At 42.7% G+C, this 23,625-nt stretch overlaps 1 protein-coding gene across 1 annotated transcript in view; it reads right to left on the bottom strand.

Moving 5' to 3' along the window:
• dnah2 (dynein, axonemal, heavy chain 2) overlaps nucleotides 1-23,625 on the bottom strand; it is a gene marked incomplete at its 3' end in the record, with an annotated part of 104,648 nt that overhangs the window by 55,005 nt on the left and 26,018 nt on the right. Inside the window, exons 17-35 of the mRNA XM_079563752.1 lie at nucleotides 23,516-23,625; nucleotides 23,280-23,424; nucleotides 22,916-23,105; nucleotides 22,506-22,709; nucleotides 21,938-22,094; nucleotides 20,930-21,104; nucleotides 19,777-19,940; nucleotides 17,346-17,507; nucleotides 17,172-17,275; nucleotides 16,871-17,027; nucleotides 16,714-16,793; nucleotides 14,895-15,075; nucleotides 13,310-13,448; nucleotides 12,669-12,889; nucleotides 11,586-11,684; nucleotides 8,830-8,955; nucleotides 5,291-5,401; nucleotides 3,826-4,014; nucleotides 2,771-2,874 (exon numbers count right to left, since the gene is read on the bottom strand). The exon at nucleotides 23,516-23,625 is cut by the window's right edge and continues 79 nt beyond it. Of these exons, the coding sequence (XP_079419878.1) occupies nucleotides 2,771-2,874; nucleotides 3,826-4,014; nucleotides 5,291-5,401; nucleotides 8,830-8,955; nucleotides 11,586-11,684; nucleotides 12,669-12,889; nucleotides 13,310-13,448; nucleotides 14,895-15,075; nucleotides 16,714-16,793; nucleotides 16,871-17,027; nucleotides 17,172-17,275; nucleotides 17,346-17,507; nucleotides 19,777-19,940; nucleotides 20,930-21,104; nucleotides 21,938-22,094; nucleotides 22,506-22,709; nucleotides 22,916-23,105; nucleotides 23,280-23,424; nucleotides 23,516-23,625 (2,818 nt within the window). The remainder of the gene's footprint in view (nucleotides 1-2,770; nucleotides 2,875-3,825; nucleotides 4,015-5,290; nucleotides 5,402-8,829; nucleotides 8,956-11,585; nucleotides 11,685-12,668; nucleotides 12,890-13,309; nucleotides 13,449-14,894; nucleotides 15,076-16,713; nucleotides 16,794-16,870; nucleotides 17,028-17,171; nucleotides 17,276-17,345; nucleotides 17,508-19,776; nucleotides 19,941-20,929; nucleotides 21,105-21,937; nucleotides 22,095-22,505; nucleotides 22,710-22,915; nucleotides 23,106-23,279; nucleotides 23,425-23,515) is intronic.

Raw genomic sequence — 23,625 nt, 5'->3', positions numbered from 1 at the left:
AACAGAGTTCCCAGGATCATTTGGGCGCTCAAACCCCTCCACCACGAAATTGCAGCGAAAATTATTTTAACCTTGATTTACAGAGGGGAAGTCAAAATCTGAAAATATAATGGAAGTCAATGGGAAACACTGATTTATGGGTCTGCATTAGAGGCCTGGGGGGAAGAGGTTAAAAGTGAGCAAAATTAATAATGACCTTATTTTTTCAAAAATGTAAAGGGTTTAGAAGATTAAAAAGGGAATTTGCAGGAAAAATAAGCTTCACCTTGATGGGAGGTTAAAAAAAAGAGTTTATAATGGAAGTCTATGGGTACGCAGATTTCCAAACACTCCCAGAGGGACAAAACCTTGACGCCGTCAAAACTGATCCGAACTGAATGAAACACATATATGTTTAAAAACATGTAAAAACACACCTCTGTATCAATTTTCATGGGAATTGACAAACCACAGCTAAAGTTATCGCAACAAGTATACCCTCCGATACCCTTGCAGCAAGGCACAAGGGATAATTAACATGCATGAACCTGGCCTACTGTACATGTTTTAAGTGATAGGGGAAACTGAAATACCCGGAGGAAACCTAAACAGACAAGAGGAGAACATGCAAACTCCACACAAAAATGCCCGGCCCAGGTGGGAATGAAACTTAGGACTGTGCGTAGCGTAGCTGCTGCGCCGTTTGCATTTATCTCCGCTAAACTGGAAGTACCGATTTTGGTATATACCGTAAATTCTCTAATACTGGCCTGTATTCCATTAGCGGCCAGGTCTCTACAGTGGCCGGACTCACAGCTGGCGGAGGCAAATTAAAGGCGGTCTCTAAAACCGGCCGGGGCTATTATTAGAAACTATAGCGGTAGAAATATTCCCCATGTTAGGAATTTGTCTCATGCTCGTGTAAATGATAACTCACGTGGAGGAAGTAAACAAACGGGAACCCGGGCCGAGGGGGAACGCTGCGGAGGAGCTGATCCAAGTGTAACTTTGACACAGATTTAGCCACTTTTCAAACCTCCTGTGACTATTTGTGGAAACAGGGCAATAAATGTTGTGTGACCCTCCAGGGTTTTAATAAAGTCACCATCACGTCCTCAAAGCACGTCCAGCTGCTCCGTGTGTAGGTAAGTCCCACGTCTCAAAATAACTCCTCCGATCGGCGCAATGCGCGAGCGTCTCGTCTTCTCTCGGGTCAGTCTCATGATCGATCACAAACACAAACGCTCCGTCTAAACTCGCCTTTTACACAAGATAACAACAAATAATCCGGTCCGCGGTAAAAACGAAACAGAAACCTGCAGTGACATTGATGTCAAAGTTCCGCTAACAGCAACTAAACACTTCCTGTTGTCCCGACAAAATAAAAGGCGTTAATGTTCCAGCCGCTGGGAGATGGTTTGCAAAGTTAATTAATAAATGAACTTAATATTGTAGGTGCAAATGGACACAAATCTCGTTTTTCTTCATTTTCCTGGTCGTCCGTTTCGCTCAAATAGAAATAAAGGCCAGTCTCTAATTGTGGCCTGGGTCCAATAAAGGCCTGGTCCTAGATGCCCTTGAGTAAATAAAGGCCCCGGCCTATATTAGAGAATTTACGGTATTACTTTTATAGCAGTAGGTGCAGCATCCATCTCTTACTCGTGAACAAGACCCCGAGATACTTGAACTCCTCCACTTGAGGTCGCTGTATTGGTCTGTCGTGGGGAAGAGGGAGCTGAGTCGAGGGAGCTGAGTCGATTTACCGATCGATCTACGTTCCCACCCTCACCTATGGTCATGAGATTTGGGTAATGACCGAAAGGACAAGATCGCGAATACAAGCGGCCGAAATGAGTTTCCTTCGCAGGGTGGCTGGGCGCACCCTCCGAGATCGGGTGAGGAGCTCAATTACACGGGAGGAGCTCGGAGTAGAGTCGCTGCTCCTTCACGTCGAAAGGAGCCAGCTGAGGTGGCTAGGGCATCTGTTCCGGATGCCTCCTGGTCGCCTCCCGCGGGAGGTGTTCCAGGCATGTCCTAGTGGGAAAAGGCCTCGTGGAAGGCCCAGGGCATGCTGGTGGGACTATGTCTCCGAGCTGGCCTGGTGTCGCCTCGGGGTCCCCCCAGAACAGCTGGAGGTGGTGTGTGTGGATCGGGAAGTCTGGGCATCTCTGCTGAGACTGCTGAGACTGCTGCCCCCGCGACCCGACCCCGGATAAAGTGGAAGAAAATGGATGGATGGATGGATGGATGGATGGATGGATGGATGGATGGATGGATGGATGGATGGATGGATGGATGGATGGGTGCAGCATTTTTGGCTACTGGGCCTGATAAAAAAGTATGTTCAGTAACTTTCTGTTGAGTTTCAGAAATATTGATTGTAGTATTTAAGATTTTTTTGGTAGTTTCTCACACATCTACGACCCTGGAAGTAGAGCTGTGACGTCACCACTTAACAAACAACGATGAACCTACAGTGAGCTTTTATAAGCAGTAATTACACTACCACGGACACATCCTCCAATGCACTGAACCCCTCCTGCACGAGCTGTGGTCAGCCCATGAGCTGTCATTGCTGGATGTCTTCACAGAAAAGCTGGAATATCTGCAGGTTCACTTTTAAAGTGCCACAGGAAAGGTTTAGTTTCCTGTTGCACTTGTTTTCTTGAACTATTGATATATTTGGACACCACTAATGCCTTGATAGATAATTCACCCATATCTTTTCCAGTCGATACAGAAACATTTGGCCTTTCTGCACTAGTTGCTATGTGTATGAATAAAGAAGAACCTGTCTGTGAGTGGCGTGATGACCAGACGTCCATTGTTGCCCAGATATTCATATCCGTATTTGAAGAGCGTGTTGGTCTGTCGAATGATGCAGTCACTGGCTTTCTGTTGAAAGTAGAACAATAGTAATAATAGTAAAAAATGTAATAAGAGCTAATCACGTAATAATAATATATATTATAATATTATATTAACCTCACCATTTTCAAACAATAATGTAACAACCAGCTAATAATATAATTGATCTGTTTTTCACGTTATACTCAGAATATAGTGTATTATAAGTTTTTACATTTCTAATGATGTTGATATGATTGGAAAGCTGTTTTAGTACCAACATGTTGATATGGAATCAAATAGTAAAATCAATACAATGATATGGATGATATGGATTTTCTGATATGGTATCCTGGTATCAAAAGTATTCATTCATTATTTCTTTGAATCTCCATTTTTCATCAGATACATTTTCATTGCTCAAAATCCACGATTGATTACATCAAGAGCTGCAATCTAAAGGTTTTGTCGTGGCCTTCACAGTCTCCTGACCTAAACATCATTAAAGATCTGTGGATGGACCTCTAATGAGCAGTGTGTGACAGACCAGAACAGGGATGGGAATGTTTTTTTATCGATATCAATGGCAATGATCATTTCTCTTATCAATATGGTTCTTTATCGAATCTCTTATCAATTCCAAACAGACAAAAATAGGATATATAATATGTGCATGCTAATTTGTGATGAAGTGTAAGTGGTGCGTAAATCTGCGTCTGCTCTGGCCTGCAGGTTTGTAAAATAAATAGGCTGCGGTGCAAAATGTCATCGATAAGAGGCATCATTAATGAAGGAGACATTTGCGTCCCATGGATTGCTCTCACTTTTGTTAAGCTATGATTCTTGTCATATTTGGGGCCTATGAGGTATTAACTCTGCACAACACCACCCCATGAAAGTTGTTGGTAAGGTTATCCCATAAAGACAAGGTTCAAACAACGCTGCATGATATAGCCCCCTTCACATGGACAATAATGAATACAGAATGATAAACACGACCTTCTTCCAGTAGAGTCTTAGCTGACAGAGCCACTCGAAGGCGTTGACATCGTTACAGCCTGCTTTGGCCAGTTTCTCGATGACGTCACGAGCGTGGACTTCTATTGTGACCAGAGCCACGACCTTCAGACGCAGCACTTTGGACAGGTTTCTTCGGATCAGCTCGGAGTAGCTCTGAAGCATGGACACCTGACCAGGAAAGAACCACAGAATCAGCCCCAATAAAGCACAATGATCATGTGACACCGGAGCAAGATCCTTTGTTAAAGCAGTACTAAGTAACTTGTTTACCTTAATAAATCCTTTCCTTTGCAACTTCCCTCCCACCGGGTAGGTGCCACCAATACACACTAATGGAATCATGAAGAAGAAGCAAACAGGCTAACGGGCAACGCTAACTAGCTAGCGTCAGTATTTACAGCCGAGTTTGAGTGAGGTAAATGATCTCCATTGTGTTATTGGATGTACAATATCCCTCTCTCCCTTTGTCTTTTCTGTCAGCGTAGTATTTACTCTCCCAGACAATCAATGAGTGAAAAACACAACATGCTACGACACCTGCAGTGGCGCTTATGGCCTCTAGGGGCATGAGTTACTTAGTACTGCTTTAAGATGAACGACCAAAATGCAGATGTCTCAAACAAACTTCATTGTCTTCTCTCTCAGCAAAAGGAACGGAGGTGGAATTCTATTCATTTCAGAATTGAATAGAAGCAACCTGCTCTGATCCAGACTGATATTAGCACAATAATCTCAGTCTGGAATGACTCCTGTTGAAAGGGTCCTCTGTTTCCCACAGATTTCAAGGAGGTGGGAGCGCCCCCATGGCCGTTTTTCCTGCATTCTGGTGCATTTTAGGCCATAAAAAATCGAATTTTTTGGCCATTATGCTGCTGTGAAAAGATTAATTTCTAGTTAAGTTACATAGGGTACAGCTGTTGTTATATAATGTAATGGATCAGTTTTGTTTCAGGGGGCGCAGGCCCTTGATTCTTCTCTCAGCTCCGCCCCTGCAGCGCTCAGATACAGACTCTGAACCTCAGAGAGAAAACACTGACCAACAGCTCTGACCTCGTGTAGGGAAAGAGCGAGAGAGAGTGAGGGGAGAGAACTAAAGCTTAGAACAGGGGTTCTGAATTTTATTTCACTGCCAACCAAAAAATATAAATAATAATAATTATCAAGCAAAGGCCTGGAACATAATTTACAGTGATAATAATTTGTGTGCTTTGAAAACAATGCAACAAAAATAGTTTTGTTTTTACGCTAAAATTACATTTTGGGTTTCTAAATAACAGAATATATAGCCTACACAATGCACCAATGCCTGCACAAATGTGTAAAATACAGAAACCAGGGCAGTTCATAAAAGGCTAGTTAAACATTGTAAGTGTATACTGTAGCAGCATCATTGTCGTGTGTCTTTCTCCACTCCCTCCTGTCCCTTGCTCTCCGTGCTCTGTACCTGTTTTCTCCTCATGGACTTGAGATAAGTCTTGTCGCCTCGTTCCTTCCCAGAGATGAGGGCTTTGGTTACATCAGCAGTCCACTGGATCTGACTGGATGTGATCAGCATCTATCACAGCACAAACACCATTAGTCTGATAACTCGACCGGTGTGAGACAAACACACTATATTTGGAAACCACGTTGACCATTGAAATAAAACATGTCAGATATTTTGGGGAATACTGATGATGTGATTATGATGTGATCAAATAGTCTGTGTTTATGAGTGAGGGTAAACAAGTATTAGCTTAGCCCAAAAGTTAGCAGGCGCTCTTTTTCAGTCCATTTATCGGCTTTGAACGGTGAGAAACATTTCAGATAGGGATGCACCAATCCGCTATTTTGAGCTCCCGATCCGATCCGATATTATGACACTTCATCTGGCCGATACCGATCTAATACCGATCCAATACCAATTATATATCATCATCATTATAAATATAGCCTATGAATATTACAGTAGTTTTACCAATTTTTTTTAAACATGAAAGAGGTTTTGGCTTAAGCTTTGAATTTTAAATGAGAAAGTTTACAGAAGCAGGTGTTGTAGGCAAATTAATTTATATCCTCCTCTGTGATGTGGATGTTGTTTTGTTATGATTGTACAGTTTTTGTGATTTTGGCAGCCATCTGAATTCTGTTTTGTGTCTTTTGTAAGCCCATGAGGGCTGGACACTCACTTATGTGCAAGACACAATAATAAGAATAAATCAAATCAAATAAATCAGTATCCTAGCTTAGCGACAGCATGAAGGCCGTGAATCAGTGGTCGTGGATCTGGAGCCGCTGCAGATCCATGACTGCAGATTCACGGCCGTCTTGTATCGGACCCGTCTCGTCATCAAATCCAATACGATACTCTACAAAAGCCTATTTGGCTAACGATACCGATACTGAATATCGGATCGGTACATCCCTAGTTTCAATAGGAGGAGATCTGGTGAATGTCTGGTAGAAATGGTTGCTATGAGGTATGAGGATTGGACAAAGCCCGTTTTGGGGCAGGGTTTTGTGAAAGGTCGAGTATATATCTATACAATGATATGATGAACAAGCCAACAGTTACCTCATTCAACATGTCAGGAATACGAAACTGTATAAACAGATTGAGTGCCAAAAACGGAAAAACTCGGTTTGGCTGTTTTATTTAAATTATGAAACTAGACACTCGAGTACACCTTATGTGTGGTTTTGATAGCTCTGTGATGAACAGACGTGAAATAGATGACCATCAAAAACTTGTGAAGAGTCAGGACCTGGACATTTCATATATATTATTGCACATTTCTCTCTCTCTCTTATTAGACAAAGCAAAGCGGCTTCTCGTGTACATATCGAAACAGTTGAGATTTTAACATTTCTCTCAGTTTTTAAATGGTCTAAATCGGTCTAAGGACGGCAGAGAAACAAACGGGGTAAGTCTTAAATCCATAACCAGGCTGTTTAAATGCACACGCCATAAAAGGCGATCGATCAGCAACACGCGGTGTTTCAAAACGTGTCAACAATGTTGTTGTTGAAAATTGACTTGAAATGAACATATACACTGCGTTCCAAATTATTATGCAAATGACATTTTTCTAAGATTTTCTAAATTGTCAACTCAAATGAGAGTCAGTATAATTTTTAAGTCTTTAACTGGTAGAGGATCATTTAAATGTGGTGGAAAAAAATTCCTAGTGACAACAGTATTTTTTTCAAAAATAAATATAGTAAAAACCTCAAAATCCACTGTTCCAAGTTATTATGCAACTCATCGTTTCAATACATTTTAAAGCTCGTAATTAACTGAAAATGGTCATTTGTTGTATTTGTAGCATTAGGAGGTCATACTTACTGAAATCAAAAGATATTTCAATCAAAAAAATATTAACAGGTCAAGTTATATTCTACCATAGGAGCCCTTGTGTGATCGCAGCTTCAAAATTCTTAAATCCATTAAAATTGTGAGTTTTTGGACAGTTTCTGCTTGGATTCCTTTGCAGGATGTCAGAATAGCCTCCCAGAGCTGCTGTTCTGATGAAAACTGCCTCCCACCCTCATAGAAGTTTTTTTTGTTGAGGCTCCAAAGGTTCTCAATAGGGTTGAAGTCAGGGGAGGAGGGGGTCCACATCATGAATTTATCTCCTTTTTTGCCCATAGCAGCCAGTGATGCAGAGGTATTCTTTGCAGTAGGACATGGTGCGTTGTCATGCATGAAGAGGATCCTGTTAGGGAAAGCACGGCTCTTCTTTTTGTAGCATAGAAGACAGTTGTCAGTCAGAAACTCCACATATTTTTCAAAGGTCATTTTCACACCTTCAGGGAGCCTAAAGGGGCCTAATGGGGCCGACCAGCTGTCTCACCATGATTCTGGCCCAAAACATGACTCCGCCACCTCTTTACTGACGTCACAGCCTAGTTGGGACATTGTGGTCATTCACCAACCATTCACTACTCCATTGAGTTAACCATCCAGGGCTACACGGTGCTCATCAGTGAACAAGACTGTTTGAAAATGAGTCCTCATGTATTTCTGAGCCACTGCAGCCGTTTCTGTTCATCAGCATTCAATTAGCCATTTAGGGGAGGCCCGGATAGAAGGTTTATGCACAACTGCAGCCTCTGGAGGGTCCTACACCTTCATGTTTGGGGGACTCCAGAGGCACCAGCAGCTTCAAATACCTGTATGCTGCTTTGTAGCATCTGTTCTCATAATCTGATGTGTTTGTCTGGCAGAAACCGTCCATATTGTGCCTTTATCGGCACAAAATGGAGTGTGCTCTGAATCATCCACAAATCTCTTATCTGTATGATGATTAAGCTTAATCTTTCATGAAATATCGAAGGTTTTCATACCTAGACCAAGGCATTCAACTATTTCACACTTTTCATCAACAGAAAGTCCCTTTTTCTTTACCATATTGCTTGAAAATGATGATCTGCATAATAAAGTGGAACACCCTTTTTTCCGTAGTTTTTCCCTTAACTGGGCTTAACCTGACAACTAATTATCCAAGGTCTCTGAGATTTATGTCAGTGATTCATAGAGCCCCAATACACGATACCATCCATGAGTTTCATTATGCTTTTTTTTTACCTTTTTGACACAAAAATCCAATTTGCATAATAATTTGGAACGCAGTGTATAGGCATTTGCCTCTTCCCATAACGTTAGTGTCTGTACAGAGAGGAGAGAGGTGAGAGTTGGAGAGGATTTATTCAGAAAGGAGAGAGTTGCATAAAACCCTAATTTTCTCCGAATCTAGAAAAAAAGCTGTGATTTCGATTAAACTAGATTTCTCAGGAACCAAGGCATGTAGAAATAAACTGTTTTCACCCAGGAAAGCTTAGATTCTGGTCTTTAAAACGAAGTATAGCTATGTGTCCATAGCTATAACATAGACTATGCAGTGGTGCTACAAATATCATGAAAAATGGTCTGGATTGTTGGCATTCAATGTGTTAAAAAGATTCAAACACACAACTAAAAGCAGGAAAAGGCTGCATGTTTACCTGTCCGGGCCAGTCTTTGACCCACTTGTTTCTCTCTGCTAACATCCTCTTCAGAGCCACCAGGCAGTGGGCGAGACTGTCCTTCAGGGTGCGGCGCATCACCTGCTCGATGTCGCAGAGCCACAGCTGGACACACATATCATACAGCACATACTTATAAAACATTCTCACTGCCAACGAACCTGTCTGACCACGCAAGAGGTCAACAGAGTCCACGTACTGGGAGTCACGTTACTTGATTCAGTTCTGCTTCCAACATTCCCACACAAATATTAAATAAGGATGCACCGAGACCGCTTTTTCTAAAACCAATACGAGTACAAGTAGTTGTACCAGTTGAAGTGTAGAGCTGATTTAGAGACAGAATTTTTCAGAGCAGATTGGTTGGTAGTTAGTTACTCATTTACATTTACCTGTGAAAAATATGTTTTTAGGAGAAGTTATCAGAAGTCTACAAATGTTTTTTTAATTTTTTTAGTTCACAATCATTTTTTATATTTATTGAATATCATCATTGTTAAATTATAGGCTTAATGTGTCATGTGTTTCCTGGGTCTTTGTTGATGAAAATGATAGGAGACGGTTAAATCCACAGTAATATCATAGACAGAACTTCCCATGTCCAAAAGCTACTCAATGTCTGGGTTGTACTTTTGGCCTTTTTGCATTTGCCTTACTACAACTCCATGTAGATTTTCCCGTGGATTAACTAAACCAGTACAGGATTTTGATTTTTTTTTTTTTGCTGCAGCTTCATTTCGCTCAATATGGACATGCTGTACCTCTTTATTTTGAATTTGCATCGGTGTACTTTTTAGTTACTAGACCACTTTTGTATTAAGTGCCTCAGCATGAAGTGGCTTAAAAATCGGCAGAGCTATTAGCCGCCAGTTAGCAACACTAGCTGCTCGTCTTGTAAACACTGCAGACAATGAAAACAACATTTAACATAACTTTCAAGGTTCATTTAGTCAGACAGTTTGTGGTGTCTGGACCACATTAATGAGTACCAGTATGAGTACAAGCATGTGGCATTGAGCCGATACCCGATACTGTTATTGGTATTTGTGCATCCCTAAGAGTAAATGAAAATATTTATAAGTATTTTTAAATATTAGTAAGTGTGCGAGCCTTAAGCTGCTATGTGCGTCAACAAAAACATTTACTCCTGCATCTGTGGGCAGAAAAATGTAGTGAAGCATTGGATTGGTATCGGTTCAGGTACTGAATAATACCTGAAAAACCTGTGCCATCAACATTGGAACAACCCTATTTGTGAGAGTGCAATAGGACAGTATGAATCACAGTGTGTTTGCAACTGTGAGACAATGGATAGAGATTAGTCCATGGCAACAATCCGGATTGTTTCAAGAGCGTGTGGCTGCAGACCGGCCCTCTCATGTACCAACCCTCAAATGTACCTTCTCAATTTTCATTATATCTATACTATAACCCTCGTTTTCTGTACATTTAGTGTAATGCTCATGTACACTCATGTTAGCAGTCAGGCACCAAAAATTTGTCAACATAATAAATAACTTTGAAGTTAAGTTATAATTGCGTCTGAAAGCCTGCCCTCCCTTTTAAGCATTTGTCTGATTTTATGGCTTGAGCAGCAGTTCCACATGTTTAATCTGATGCTTAGTGTTACGGCTTTTGGCAAGGGCCAGCTCACGCCTTCTCTCCGCCCCATATGTTCTAATCTCGTTGTGCCTTGTTATGTTGATGCTGATGTTGGAGTCCTCGTCCCTGATTGGCGGATTGGTTTCCTTCCCCGGATAATCGATTGGTACAGCGCCTCTACGCCTCTCCAATCAACTGGTCCCACCTATCAACTCGGAGGACCAATAAAAGACCCTCTCATCTGTGGTTCGGGGCGGCTGGGACTCAACAGTGCAGCTCGCCTTAGTTGATTGTGTCTCTTGTGTGTGTTTCGAATAATGTAAATTTGTGAGACACTAGATTAGTGAAATTGTTGTAGCTGTTGTTTTTCGTTTGTACCAAATATGTACTCCCGTTAGAGTCTACTTTTGATGTTATTATTTACATTATACTTATCAAAATAAATTGTAAACTTTCCTAAAAACCCACCAAAACCTTGGGTCTTGTGTTACTTCCCTTCACCCTAGAGAAGCAGGTCGTAACACTTAGATTGAAATATACATTTTGAAAGCACAGGCTCAGAGCTTGATTATATCATAGATGTGTTTGTTTACAACAGTTCAAGCTTTCGTTCAGAAGCTCATCTGCCTCATGGAGAAGTACAAGCGCTGCTGTAGCAATAACCGCGGGGGGGTGTACCTGGGACAGCGGGCACCGGTTTAACGCCAACAACAAGATCAATACAGTTTAATCAGTCAAGTGAATGTCCTGTCCACACCCCTGACACCAACAGTCCTTCCTCCACCAGAGAACATACTTGAACATACATACTTGTTCACTTTGTCAGCTGTGTGTTTTTTATTCATTCAAAGACCTGAATCTCACTCCAGGGAAATAGTCTGGTCGCCTTTACATGAAGTACAGCTCAGGGCTGAAATGAAAATAACACTTTGTAGTTGACCAGTGCTGTGTAATTCTCATATTTGAGTGTAATCAGAGGAGATAAAAAGTGTAGCTGTACTATGCTTGTGATACCCCCTTCTGTTTATAATGAGAATCACAGAGTCACGTGGGTACACGTGAGGGTTGGTACATGAGAAGGTCAGTCTGCAGCCAGGCCCCGTGTATGAGGGGTATTTAAAACATGCACTGACCTCCACAGGCTTATCCAGGGATACTGCAGGGCTGAAGGGAATGTACTCGCCGTCAGCGGAGAACATGCCATGAGCCTCCAGCTTCTTGTTTTCTTTCCCCTAAAAGAGAAGGCAATACTATGAACTTAAAACCCCACACCTGACTTTTTTTCTTTTACAGACCGCAAACACAAAGAAAGCTGCAAAAACGCGCAGCACCTGTGGAGAGATGGAAAATAATCCGGCCGCTGCAGCGCCTTTCAGATCAAACCCAGGGAATCACTCGGACAGACAGGAAGCCGGCACGCAACAGCAGGGGAAGAGAATCTGGTGAATATGACAATAAAATCCCCTAACTCATTTAATTGGTAAAACAGAGACACGTGAGGAGCCGTCAGAGAATCAGGCCCGGCATGTTTCACCTTCGAAGAGGAAAACTATTGCTGCGTTTATTTTGGATCGCTGTAGCTGAAAGAACAGCATGGAGTGGATTTGCTGGACTTCTGACAGTGAAGTTTGATCGTCTTTTACACACACACATAAATGTGCTGTTTACTAGTATTTCTTTATGTGCATACTAAGTTGTTAGTGCTAAACTAAACGTGAAGTCGTGAAGCCTTGTGAGGATCCGCGTCGAACACAAACCATGCGCTCGCTGTCTTCTTCTGACATTAGTCAAACACATCTGCCTTTTGCGGCTCCTTCGCAGATGTTTGTGTGTTGCGTAGTGAGGGGGTGAGATGGGGATGTTGTACAGTGAGGCTTAGAGGTGTGGAGCTCGTCTTTGCCTCTGCAGCAGGACAGGAGTTAGCTGCACTTTTGAATCCAAATGCAGCATCTGTTTACTTACTGGTGCAGGAAAAAACACTTTTTTTTTTTTTTTTAAATGTGATTTTTCTTTTTTTTCAAAATCACCCAGCCCTACGTTACATAAATGTCAAGAAGATTGCATTGAGTTCACCATCAATTGAAAAGCTTTAGCATTAGATACACAGCAAAAATTACCTAAATATAAACAACTCATAGCTCCTCAAATGAAAAAAAAAGACTCTGCAGAAGATGCTCTGCTGTGTCAAAGTAAAAGATAAGATGTGGGAGGGCTCTTGCCTTTTCCATCTTCAGGCTCTTGATGTTGTCGAAACACTTTTTGAGGTGCGGCTGCATGGCCTCTGGGTTCTGGGACTGTCCCAGGATTTCCAGCACATCGTCATTGGATAAGAAGTAAAACCTGGGGAAGATCTGGCGTTTGGTCTCCAGGTACCGGTCCAGGGCCTTTTGGATGTCCTCCAGCCGCCCACACATCTCTGTCAGCATCTGCAGCAGGCCTGAAACCACACATATGCTTTACTTACTTACTTTCATTGCGTGTAATGTTGTGATATAGATAAATATCGTGCCGCTGCATTTTTTGGGCCACCCTTCGAATGCATGTTTTGATATTTCTGAAATCTTGGGATGTCATGAAATGTTGCAGACCGTGTTAAGTATCCTCCTCTCTTACCCACCTGTCGCCTACTTTGTGCACTAGGCTTGCAGAGCTACTGTCAATCATTATTTCTCCCCCCAAAAAATGATTTAATACCAGTTTGAGTTTAATTCAATGCTTTTAAATTACTTTTTTAAGACTGTAATTTTGGCACAATTCATTCAAATGAGGCCCTTCAGTAACCCTGCCAGGTCTGAGGAGAGTAAAGTCACATTGGTTCATACCCGGGTGATGCGTGACTGAACACATGCGCTCATACCTGGGTGATGCGTGCCCTGCAGTGCATTGCTGTTCTGCTGCAGGCGGCCCATGATGCTCTTCCAGGTTTCACTCAGGCTCTGAAACTCGGTGCACTCCGACGGCAGCTGCTCACGGATGTCTTTTCCTTGGAAAATATTCTGTTGAGAGACCAGAGAGGAAAAATGTCTTACAAAAACGGTTTGAAATCCCACCAGGGCCAGACGAGAGAGCATGAGAGGTCTTTACACTGGTGTCTGAGATTTTCTTGCTTCGCTCTTAGACTACAAACATTGAATATCAAGCGTGGGTTTAATGTTAAGATAAGATAAGATAAGATGGTACTTTATTGATCTCACAGATGGAGAAATTGCATTCGATGAGAGAGCATCCGGCAGCAGCACCCATTCAGTGCGCACCACTCTTTTTCCACCCTTTTTTGTTAATCTTGTTTTGAGCCGTTCTGCTTATTTCTAATACAGTATGACTGACCCGGAGATTACTTTGCTAGTTTTATAACATTTCTGACTTATAATGTTATACACGGAGTACATTTCACAATTTTGTTGTAGATGTCACATTGAAGACGTGGGAATTGTAAAATTAGGAGCCTGCACTCGTCTACACTGTGCAATAGTTCAAAGAGAGAATTGTAGCTTTCAAGCCAGCTGTACACTGCATGATTTTGGCCGTCTACTTTGAACGATCACTCGTCATGGGGAAAATCTTCGAGACAGGGACAAAGATTTAAAATAGAACCGCCGTACGACCAAAGACGAGCTACGACATCAGGCAGTGTCTGATATTTTGGAAGACTAGTCACAGAGTGAGCCTCCTCTCGCTGGATCGATGATCTCAGTCAAATGTCTCGTCAACACATCAGCACGCACCGCACCACTGCCAGTCATAACCAACAAAGGCCAGGCATGAGCGCATTTTACAGGACTTTACGCAAAAATAAACCCCGCTAGCATGCGGCACTTGCCTCAGCTAAACACACGCCATCTGTAGCCTGATATTCCCTAATAATATAAACTTTGGTCATAGCTATGATTGTCTCTTTGAACCATCGCACAGTAGAGACGAGTGCAGCTCACAATTTTACTATCCCCACGTTGTGCAATGGGACATCTAAAAATAAAAAAAATCGCACAGTGTTCACCAGGCATTTGGCTTCAGAGGCATGTGTTTAGCTGAGGCAAGTGCTGCATCCTAGTGGGGTCTATTTCCAAGGAAAAGCATAATGCGGAGTCGCAGCCCCGTATGTCTGGCTTGTGTTGCTTGTGACTAGCAGCGCTGATGTGGTATTTTCTTTTCACACTTGACAGAGATCCTAGTTGCAAGAGGAGGTCCACTGCACACACACTGCCTGATGTCTGACGCAGTTTGTCTTCAAATGTACGACAGTGCTATTTTAAATCTGTGTCTCTGTCTCACTGTACTACCTGCAATCTGAGATTTTGTATGTAGCAGAAGGCTACATACAAACTCTTACTTCAGTACTACCATCTCTCATGTTGTCTGCATTGTATCATAATTCAGTCCTACTTCCCATATTTAAAGGTATCTTCCAATGTAGAGACTCTACAGCAGAGTATATGCCGTACCTCCAGATAGATCCACTGGCGCTGCACGGTCAGAATCATCTCAGTGACCTCCATCATGTGGGTCAGCCTGCGCTCCCAAGAGTCCACCTCCTTCTCAAAGGCTTTGACAAAACGAGATGACTTCATTGTAGACAGTATGACCTGGTTATCCTCCAGGGCTTGGAAAAGCTCATCTGTTCCTCTTCAGCGTGTGAAAAATATGATTTTATGTTAAACTCATCAGTCATGCATATGTTTTCCTCACTGCACTCAACTATAGAAGCTAGGAATGAATGCAGCGTTACACAAATTGGAACATTGTGGATGATAACAAGGCAAGTCCTGCTCCAGTCACAGTTTAACATAAAGGACCTGATTCACTAAGCCACTAATACCACCATTTCCCCTACCATTATTTTGTCAGTGGGCCGCCCCCCGCCCCGATAGCGCTAATCACCGATCATTAAAACAAACATCTTTGCCAAATCCATTCTACTAACCCATTCCAGTTTGTGTTTAATGAGATACTACGCCTGCACAATGCAGTCAGAGTCCGTGTTTTTTACAGATCCAGTCCGTGTTTTTGTGCTCAGTGGCCCAGGCCATGCGGTCATGTTTATTTGGGGCTGCGCAGAAATCATCGGAGAAAGAGCCACAGTAGCAGCCGCTACAACACAAGTAAGTTTAACTGGAGCAATTAGATGGTGATAACATTAAAATCAAATCCCTTTAACACTGTAAATAAGAAAATCCAACCCAAGCTAAATGTAACAGTTGAGTTTAGACGAAGCTGTTAAGATTATCTGTTTCGCATCAGTCACTGAAGTGAGTCCTGCTGGGATTTTGTAGAACAGGGGTGTACAAACTTTTCTCACTGAGGGCCACATACAGAAAAATATACAAACAACTGAGTGGAGGTCAGATATATAACTTCACCTCTTGTGTAATAAAGTTACTATGCATTTTAATTAAATATGCTTAAAGTAAAAAAAAACAGCCCTCATCACAGCTTTCTATGAATGGCACTCAATGTGTTAACAATAACTCACTAATTTACAGAAAGCAACATACTTGTATGTTTACGCTTTTGTTTTGCTTCTCAACTTTATGGATAATAAAGTTGAGAAGCAAAACAAAATCAGAAATCTTGTCAACACCTTGCCAACGAGCGCACTATTCACAGACTAAATCACTGGCACTCTGGAGCTCTGTGCGGCATGCACACATGAGAGTACGTTTAAGACTGCGGGCCAGATCTTGTGGTTCATATAAAGTATAAAGTTTAAAGACGAGGACGCAGACGGGTGGCGCTCCTTGCAATCTTCAGTGTCATACCTGGCGCAAAAAGTGGGCAGGACAGGAGGAGGGGACAGACTCGCATTGCGATGTTGTGGTGCCGCCCCCTCCCCATGCATTCCCCAGACCTGCAGAAGGCGGTGGGTTGCGAGTTGGGGGTTCTCCTACGTGTTGATGTACTGTATCAAAGTAAGCCCATGCGTAACTTACACTCAAACAGACTTTTCAAGGCAATTTCGCTTTTGTTTTCAATTTGACGTTGATTCTAAAGAAGGAGACAAGGCAGCGCGATGTAAAGAGGAACATAATGTGAAGGTTGCCACAGAAGAGTAGCGCGAGGGCTGCTTGTAATGAACCACGCCTCCGTCGGCCTCTTTTTCTTAAATAACGGCCTCTCCCAGAGGCGCAGCGCTAAACCTGCACCACATGTAAGATCGCGCGTGCACCACATTGAGTTTAGAGTTGCGCACGGACTGTGCCAGTCACAAGATCTGGCCCTGCATGTTATTAACCATGTTTGCCATAAACCCCAACAGTGTCTTACCTCAGTTGGTAGTAGCCCTTTTTATACGGTGTGATGTCCAGGAATGTCTCGTCCCATGTCTTGGAGATGACTTCCAGACCCTGCATATGTGCCAGAGGAAAGTCACACACAACCTTCATCTTTATGCAATTGTACATTTCTAAAACTAAAAGGTCACCTCCTCAATGGAGAGCTCCTTGGTGGCAGCTCCTGAGATGTCCGAGATCCTGTCGTTGTACTTATCGAAGCCCAGGGAGATGATCTTCTCCAGGGTGAACTCAGGGCTGGTCTGGTCAAACACGCACTGCAGCTCCTCACGAATCTGCGTCCAATGTCTAAGAAAAAGATTTACAGAAAGATCAGCGGCAGGCGGGTACATAAAAGACGAAGGCAAAAGTTACTATCCCTGGATGGGTGGGGTGGGGTGGGGTGATGGATGGATGGATTAATTCGCTAGGTAGTTAGGTAGATAGATATACCTGTCTCTCATGGCTGGATTTCGGAGGTCAGAGATCAGTGGAAGTATCTTCTTTAACTGCTTGATCTTGTTCTTGGAGACGGTCACTACGTTCCAATTCTTGTCCTGTAGTGCACCACACAGTTTGAGTCATTAATCAAACTAAAGCAACACTCTGTATGTGCATGTGCCTCACCTTGAGCTCTCTCTGCAGTTTGTGCAGTCTCTTGTACATGTCCATGGCTGTGCTCTCCATGCTCTCCGTCTGAAGAGAGATGAACTGTCCACCCTTCCACATGTCCCACTTTGTATTCCAATCCTCTGTGATCTCCCACACCTCCTGCAGGTGTTCCACATCCTGGGCATTACAGCACACACAGAACACAAAACTTTATTGTGTTTATTTTCTTTTCTTTTTCAGAATTTATGAATAGCATTGGTCTTCCATGCCACGCCGCATCAAAGAAAACAAAACAAAAATTTGAATGGGCTTTAATCTCCTCAAACCGTACAAGTAACTTTGCAGGACATCACCTGTACATCTCCATGGGGATGCTGCTTTACTTTTATATTAATTATAAAAGTAATTTTACAAAGCCAATGTCCTCTAACAAGGGCTTTATTTTTCTGGGCCCAAAGATGTTTTTCTCAGATATTGTGAGAGGCGCTACTCCAAGGTCAAGGTCAAGGTCAATTTATTTATATAGCACATTTACAACAAAATTACAACAAAACAACAGGTCATTTTGTATGACCTGTGCTGTACACAGGTCATACAAAACACAAACGTAGAAGTGTTTCTCCGATATAAATCCTGTTACACCACCCCTACATTGATGGTACCGATGAGAGTCATAGATAGGAGGAGCTTGTGAAACATTAAGCTGCACGAGACCACTGATTCTGTCCGTCACATCCCAGATAAAATGTAAACAGTGAGCGGGGTCATTTCAGATCGGGCACATCATGCATCCTGGCAATGTTTCAGGAACAGGAACAGGCTTAGGTGGCTCAGCGGCCCAGTACCAGACCGCCACGGCCCAGTTGCGGACCGCAGCACCCAGGTTGGGGACCCCTGGCGTAAGGTGTTGAAGGGTTTCAGTTACAGTGCCTCTCGTTAGTATTCATACACCTTGAACTTTTGCACATTTTGTCATGTTTACAACCCTAAACATAAAGATTTTATTTTGATTTTTTTTACTGAACGTTCACACACAAGTAACCGACAATGTGAAGTGAAAGCAAAATGATACATGATTCTGTTATTTTTCAAAAAATAGAAAAGTGGGGCGTGCATAAGTATTCATACAGCATAAATGAATACTTTGTGAACCCCCTTTTGCTGCAATAACAACAGCAAGTCTTCTGGGGTCTGACTCTACAAGATTTGCACATGTAGAGACTGACATTTTAGCCCATTCCTCTTTACAAAACAACTCAAGCTCTGTCACATTAGAAGGAGAGCATTTGTGAACAGCAGTTGTGTGCACAACAGTGTGTGTGGTGCAGCCACACGGCAAAATCATCATATCACACATGAACCTATGTCACTCAGGAAGATTCCCAGGTCGGACGGGAAATCTCGCAAAACCTCTAACGATGAAATGTGACTTCAGAGTAAACAAACATGTCAGACGGTGAAGAGGCAGTGTCCATAGTTTGTTTTTAACTGAAAAATAACAATCCAACACATTGAATATCCCCGATTTGAGATTAGAGCCATCCTTCCGAGCAGATGAGAGCTGTCTGAACACACCACACATGGCAGGAATATCTGATGAGATTATTTTATGGAAATCGGAGCGTGATTGTCAGACGAGGAGCATCAGGCCTAATTATCCTGCTGTGTGAACCAGGCTTAAAATATTTTGTCTCTATTTAGTTAGTAAAGTATTTCTGCTGGCTAAAATTAGACTAAAACCAACCAAAAAGTAATGCATGAGACCAAAACTATGAAAATGACCAGATATTTTTGTCAACTAATAAAAATTGGATAAAAACAGTGAACTTTAGTGACACTGTCTGAAAGAACCTCATATCAATAAAATTCACAGCGAAAGGCACAGGTCTTTGCTTTGTCCATGTGTGAAGAAGAAGAAGATCTTTATTTATATAGCGCCTTTCACAGACATACAGTCACAAAGCGCTTTACATGAGAGAATTGTACATTCACTCCACACTCGGTGGTGGTAAACTACGTTTGTAGCTCAGAGGCGCTTTCGCGACTACACACGTCTGCGCCAACGGACCCTCTGACCACCACCATACATTCACTTACACATCATTCATCCTGGCCTATTGTGCATATTTTTAGTGGTAGGGGAAACCGGAGTGCCCGGAGGAAACCTACGCAGACACGGGGAGAACATGCAAACTCCACACAGAAAGGCCCTGTCCAGGTGGGAATCAAACCCGGACCTTCTAGCTGTGAAGCGAGAGCGCTAACCGCTGCGCTACCGTGCCGCCCCGTTGAGAACAAACAAAAAATATGAACACTGGTATGAACGAGTCAAAGTAATTTACTCCTGATTCCCGAACCAGGTCTGTGACAAAGTAACATGATTTAAAGCATTGTCATTAAATATGGACTCTTTAAGTCCCAGAGCAAAAATGTGTGTGGAACATACCTGTTCAAGTGCAAGAATACTTTGAAAGGGGGGCTGCTCAATGACAAAGAAGGCCAGCCCACTGATGATGGTGCTCTCCTCCAGTTTTAGCGCGTCCAGCAGACCACGGTGCATTTCTATCTGCTTGAACGCCGCCTCACAGCTCAGCGCACTGTGAAAGGGACCTGTGGACACACACACATTCAAAGTGAAAGGTGAGATGCTTCTATGGCTTGTTCCACTTATTACATTAAAAGATGGCTGCCACAGTGGTTGGAATTTGGTGTCATTGCAGATGAGCATAGACGAGACAGCCACTACTGGGAGAAACTGGTTGAAGTCTCCCTGTTCGTTCAACAGACATAAAGTAAAAAAAGGGGAGTGATGCCGGTGTACAATCGAAACAGACTGCTTGTCGAGTTGCACTACTTCTCGTTGCTGCGCATGTGCAGAACTATCGAGTCATTTTACATTCAGCCATCGAGTTCCGCTTTTTCAGCAAATAACATGATTTCATACATTTTACTGTCGAATTAGGCAGTCTATTCTACATGTAAATAGTAAATGACGTAGCTGCTAAAACAATTTGCCTTTAAATATCTGTCTGTTGAAAATATAGGCTTTAAAAACAAAAAAAGTACAAGTTTTGTCAATAATCAGAAAGCATGACCGTTTAAATGTCATAAAAGTTGCTGAGGAAAGAGTCGACTGCTCTTTATTTACGTAATATTATGCAAGACAAAGTTTACCAGCTGTTAATAACTCGTTTTTAATGAGAGACACAGACATGTGCACATGCGCGTTGATACTGTCAGTGCAGCTTGACAAAGAAGTGCATCTCGATGTTACACCGGCCCCTTCTTTTGTGTTCAGGGGAGGAATTACATGTTGTGAAGTTTGTTCTGGTCTCTAAACAGACAGAAAGCTCTACAATAACACAGCGCAAGTGAGTGACACATGTCTTTGCCCAATTTTTAGTGGACATGCAGTAATCCTTCAGGCTTTTTTGCGGTTAAATAAACTTAGGTTTGGGGGCAGCAGGCACACCAGTTAATCTAAACTATCAATTATTAATTCATTATTTTTTGTGTAATTTAGCCAGTGTTTAATAGGCTATACCGTTCGCCCCACTTTTGCCGTGAAACATGTCTGTTAAAGAGTCTGAGTGAGAAACCTGTGCTATTGAACTCCTCAACAGAGCTCTGGATCTTCTTCTTGAACTCTTCAGCGGAGACCAATAGACTGTTCCTGAACTTGTCTTTTTCCATGTGGAGCATAGAGTCACAGTCGATGAGCAACTGCTGAAACCACAGCCACTCCTCGTTCATCGCCTCATGTAGCTCCAGCACCTGAGGTTAAAGCCACAGTCACAGTCTGAGTAAAGGGAGGTCAACAGCCTCAGTAAGGAGAGCTCAACAGTCTCAGTAAGGAGAGCTCAACAGTCTCAGTAAGGAGAGCTCAACAGTCTCAGTAAGGAGAGGTCAACAGTCTCAGTAAGGAGAGCTCAACAGTCTCAGTAAGGAGAGGTCAACAGTCTCAGTAAGGAGAGGTCAACAGTCTCAGTAAGGAGAGCTCAACAGTCTCAGTAAGGAGAGGTCAACAGCCTCAGTAAGGAGAGGTCAACAGTCTCAGTAAAGGAGATGGCAACAGTCTCAGTAAGGAGAGCTCAACAGTCTCAGTAAGGAGAGGTCAAGAGTCTCAGTAAGGAGAGCTCAACAGTCTCAGTAAGGAGAGGTCAACAGTCTCAGTAAGGAGAGGTCAACAGTCTCAGTAAGGAGAGGTCAACAGTCTCAGTAAGGAGAGCTCAACAGTCTCAGTAAGGAGAGCTCAACAGTCTCAGTAAGGAGAGCTCAACAGTCTCAGTAAGGAGAGGTCAAGAGTCTCAGTAAAGGAGAGGTCAACAGTCTCAGTAAGGAGAGGTCAATAGTCTCAGTAACAAGAGCTCAACAGTCTCAGTAAGGAGAGGTCAAGAGTCTCAGTAAGGAGAGCTCAACAGTCTCAGTAAGGAGAGCTCAACAGTCTCAGTAAGGAGAGCTCAACAGTCTCAGTAAGGAGAGGTCAAGAGTCTCAGTAAGGAGAGGTCAAGAGTCTCAGTAAAGGAGAGGTCAACAGTCTCAGTAAAGGAGAGGTCAACAGTCTCAGTAAGGAGAGCTCAACAGTCTCAGTAAGGAGAGGTTCTTACCTCCTGCTCCAGTGGCTCCTCATACTTGTCCAGCAGGGCAAACTGCTCATGGATTACTGGAATCTGAGTTTCTATCTTTGGCAGATCATTCTTCAGCGTGTCCAAAAGCTTTAGGCTCTCACCGAGTTCTTCAAGTGTCCGAGGAACATGCTCTAGTCTAAAAACAGAAAGAATTTGAATGTCAGACCTGTTCACACTGTACTATTGACATGAGCCGATCTTTAGAGACTTTTTGGACCTACTAATGCACTCACTTTTTTCTGTTTTTCTACATTTACTAAATAACTTTGATCACAAAATTGTGAGTTTAAAATGTGTGCCAAAATGGTGGTGAAGATAGCACAGTGTAAGTCCAGCTTTAAGGAAGATAATGAGGATACTAACACAAGTACCAATTTAATCTTAATATATGTAGACTGACAAAGGCTTATTTGAAAGATCAGAACCTTCATAATTTAGTCACTAGCGAGTAACAAACATGGTTGTTATGAGGAAAAGTGATGCTGTACATTTGAAATATTATAGAACAAACTAGCCCAAATATCACTGTCTACTGACTGTTCTGTACCTCTGTGCGTTGTCCTGCAGCGATGTATGCAGCTCCTTGATTCTCCTGCTGGTGATGGTGCAGAGCAGTCTGGTGAACTTGGTCTGCCACTCATTGCAGTGCTGCACCAGAGCAGATTTTAGAGGAGAGCAGTCCAGAACCACAAAGCGCACATTAACTACGGTCTCCTCCTGCTGCACTGCAATGCCGGCCTTCTCCTTGTATCTAAGGACAAAAGCACAAGTCACGACAAGAAGTCCTCGCAGTCATTATGTTTATATGGACAGAATAATTGACTTTTTTTTCTTCTTCTAACCCTAAACCTTCTTTCAGAACTTCAAATCAAAATTGCTTTCCCTATATGTCAGTTGTTATGTATTTTCTTTGGTAAACATGATGGCACATTCATATTGGCAGATAGGTCTCCGTACCCATTGATATCTTTGTCAAAGGTGCCAGGTGGGCTGTCTCTGTCGTAGTCCTTGATGTACAGGTCTTTGTTGATCTCCCAGATCTCTTTGTACTTGTCCCATGTCTTCAGATGCGCCCGAAGGTGACTGGCATTGGCATTCATCCCCGCTGCAATGGCGGCTTGAATCTTCTTTATCGCCTCATCTTGCTCTGAGAATGTCATAAGCAAACATGTATGAGTTATTATAGCAAAGACAGGCTAAAAGCATTGTGCAGTATGTGGTCAGCTCCTCTGCGAGTCTCACCGTAAACCAAAAGCTTTACTAAATGAAAGGCAAAGTGGCGATTCCAAACATGACATAATGATGTACAAAAAAAGCAAACCTATTTTGCTGTGTATGGGACTCTGTTGTGAGCCTTTAAGGTTCAGAAGTTCTGGCAGCCGCTTAAACCCAGAGATGGTGTCTATGAGGTGAGGCAGGATGTTCACAAGCTGACTGAGCTTTTCCAGCGTTGGAGAGAACTCGACCTATCCATCCAAACAGGAACACAGTCATTACTCCACAATCACGGATGAGAATGTAGAAAACTGTGACTGTGTAGCCTCGGCTTGGACGCACCTTAGGAGGACTTTGGGAGCTCAAAGGGACCAGTGTGACTAGGATTTTGAACAGGGGGCTGGGTGTGGTCTTGTTGTCTCCGTTAATGGCCTTTGCTAGCTTCTGGATGG

The sequence above is a fragment of the Gobius niger genome, assembly GCF_951799975.1.
Source record: "Gobius niger genome assembly, chromosome: 9".
NCBI classification, from domain to species: Eukaryota; Metazoa; Chordata; class Actinopteri; order Gobiiformes; family Gobiidae; genus Gobius; species Gobius niger.
The sequence above is the reverse complement of the archived record's forward strand: the minus strand, read 5'-3'. Positions and strand labels throughout refer to the sequence as shown.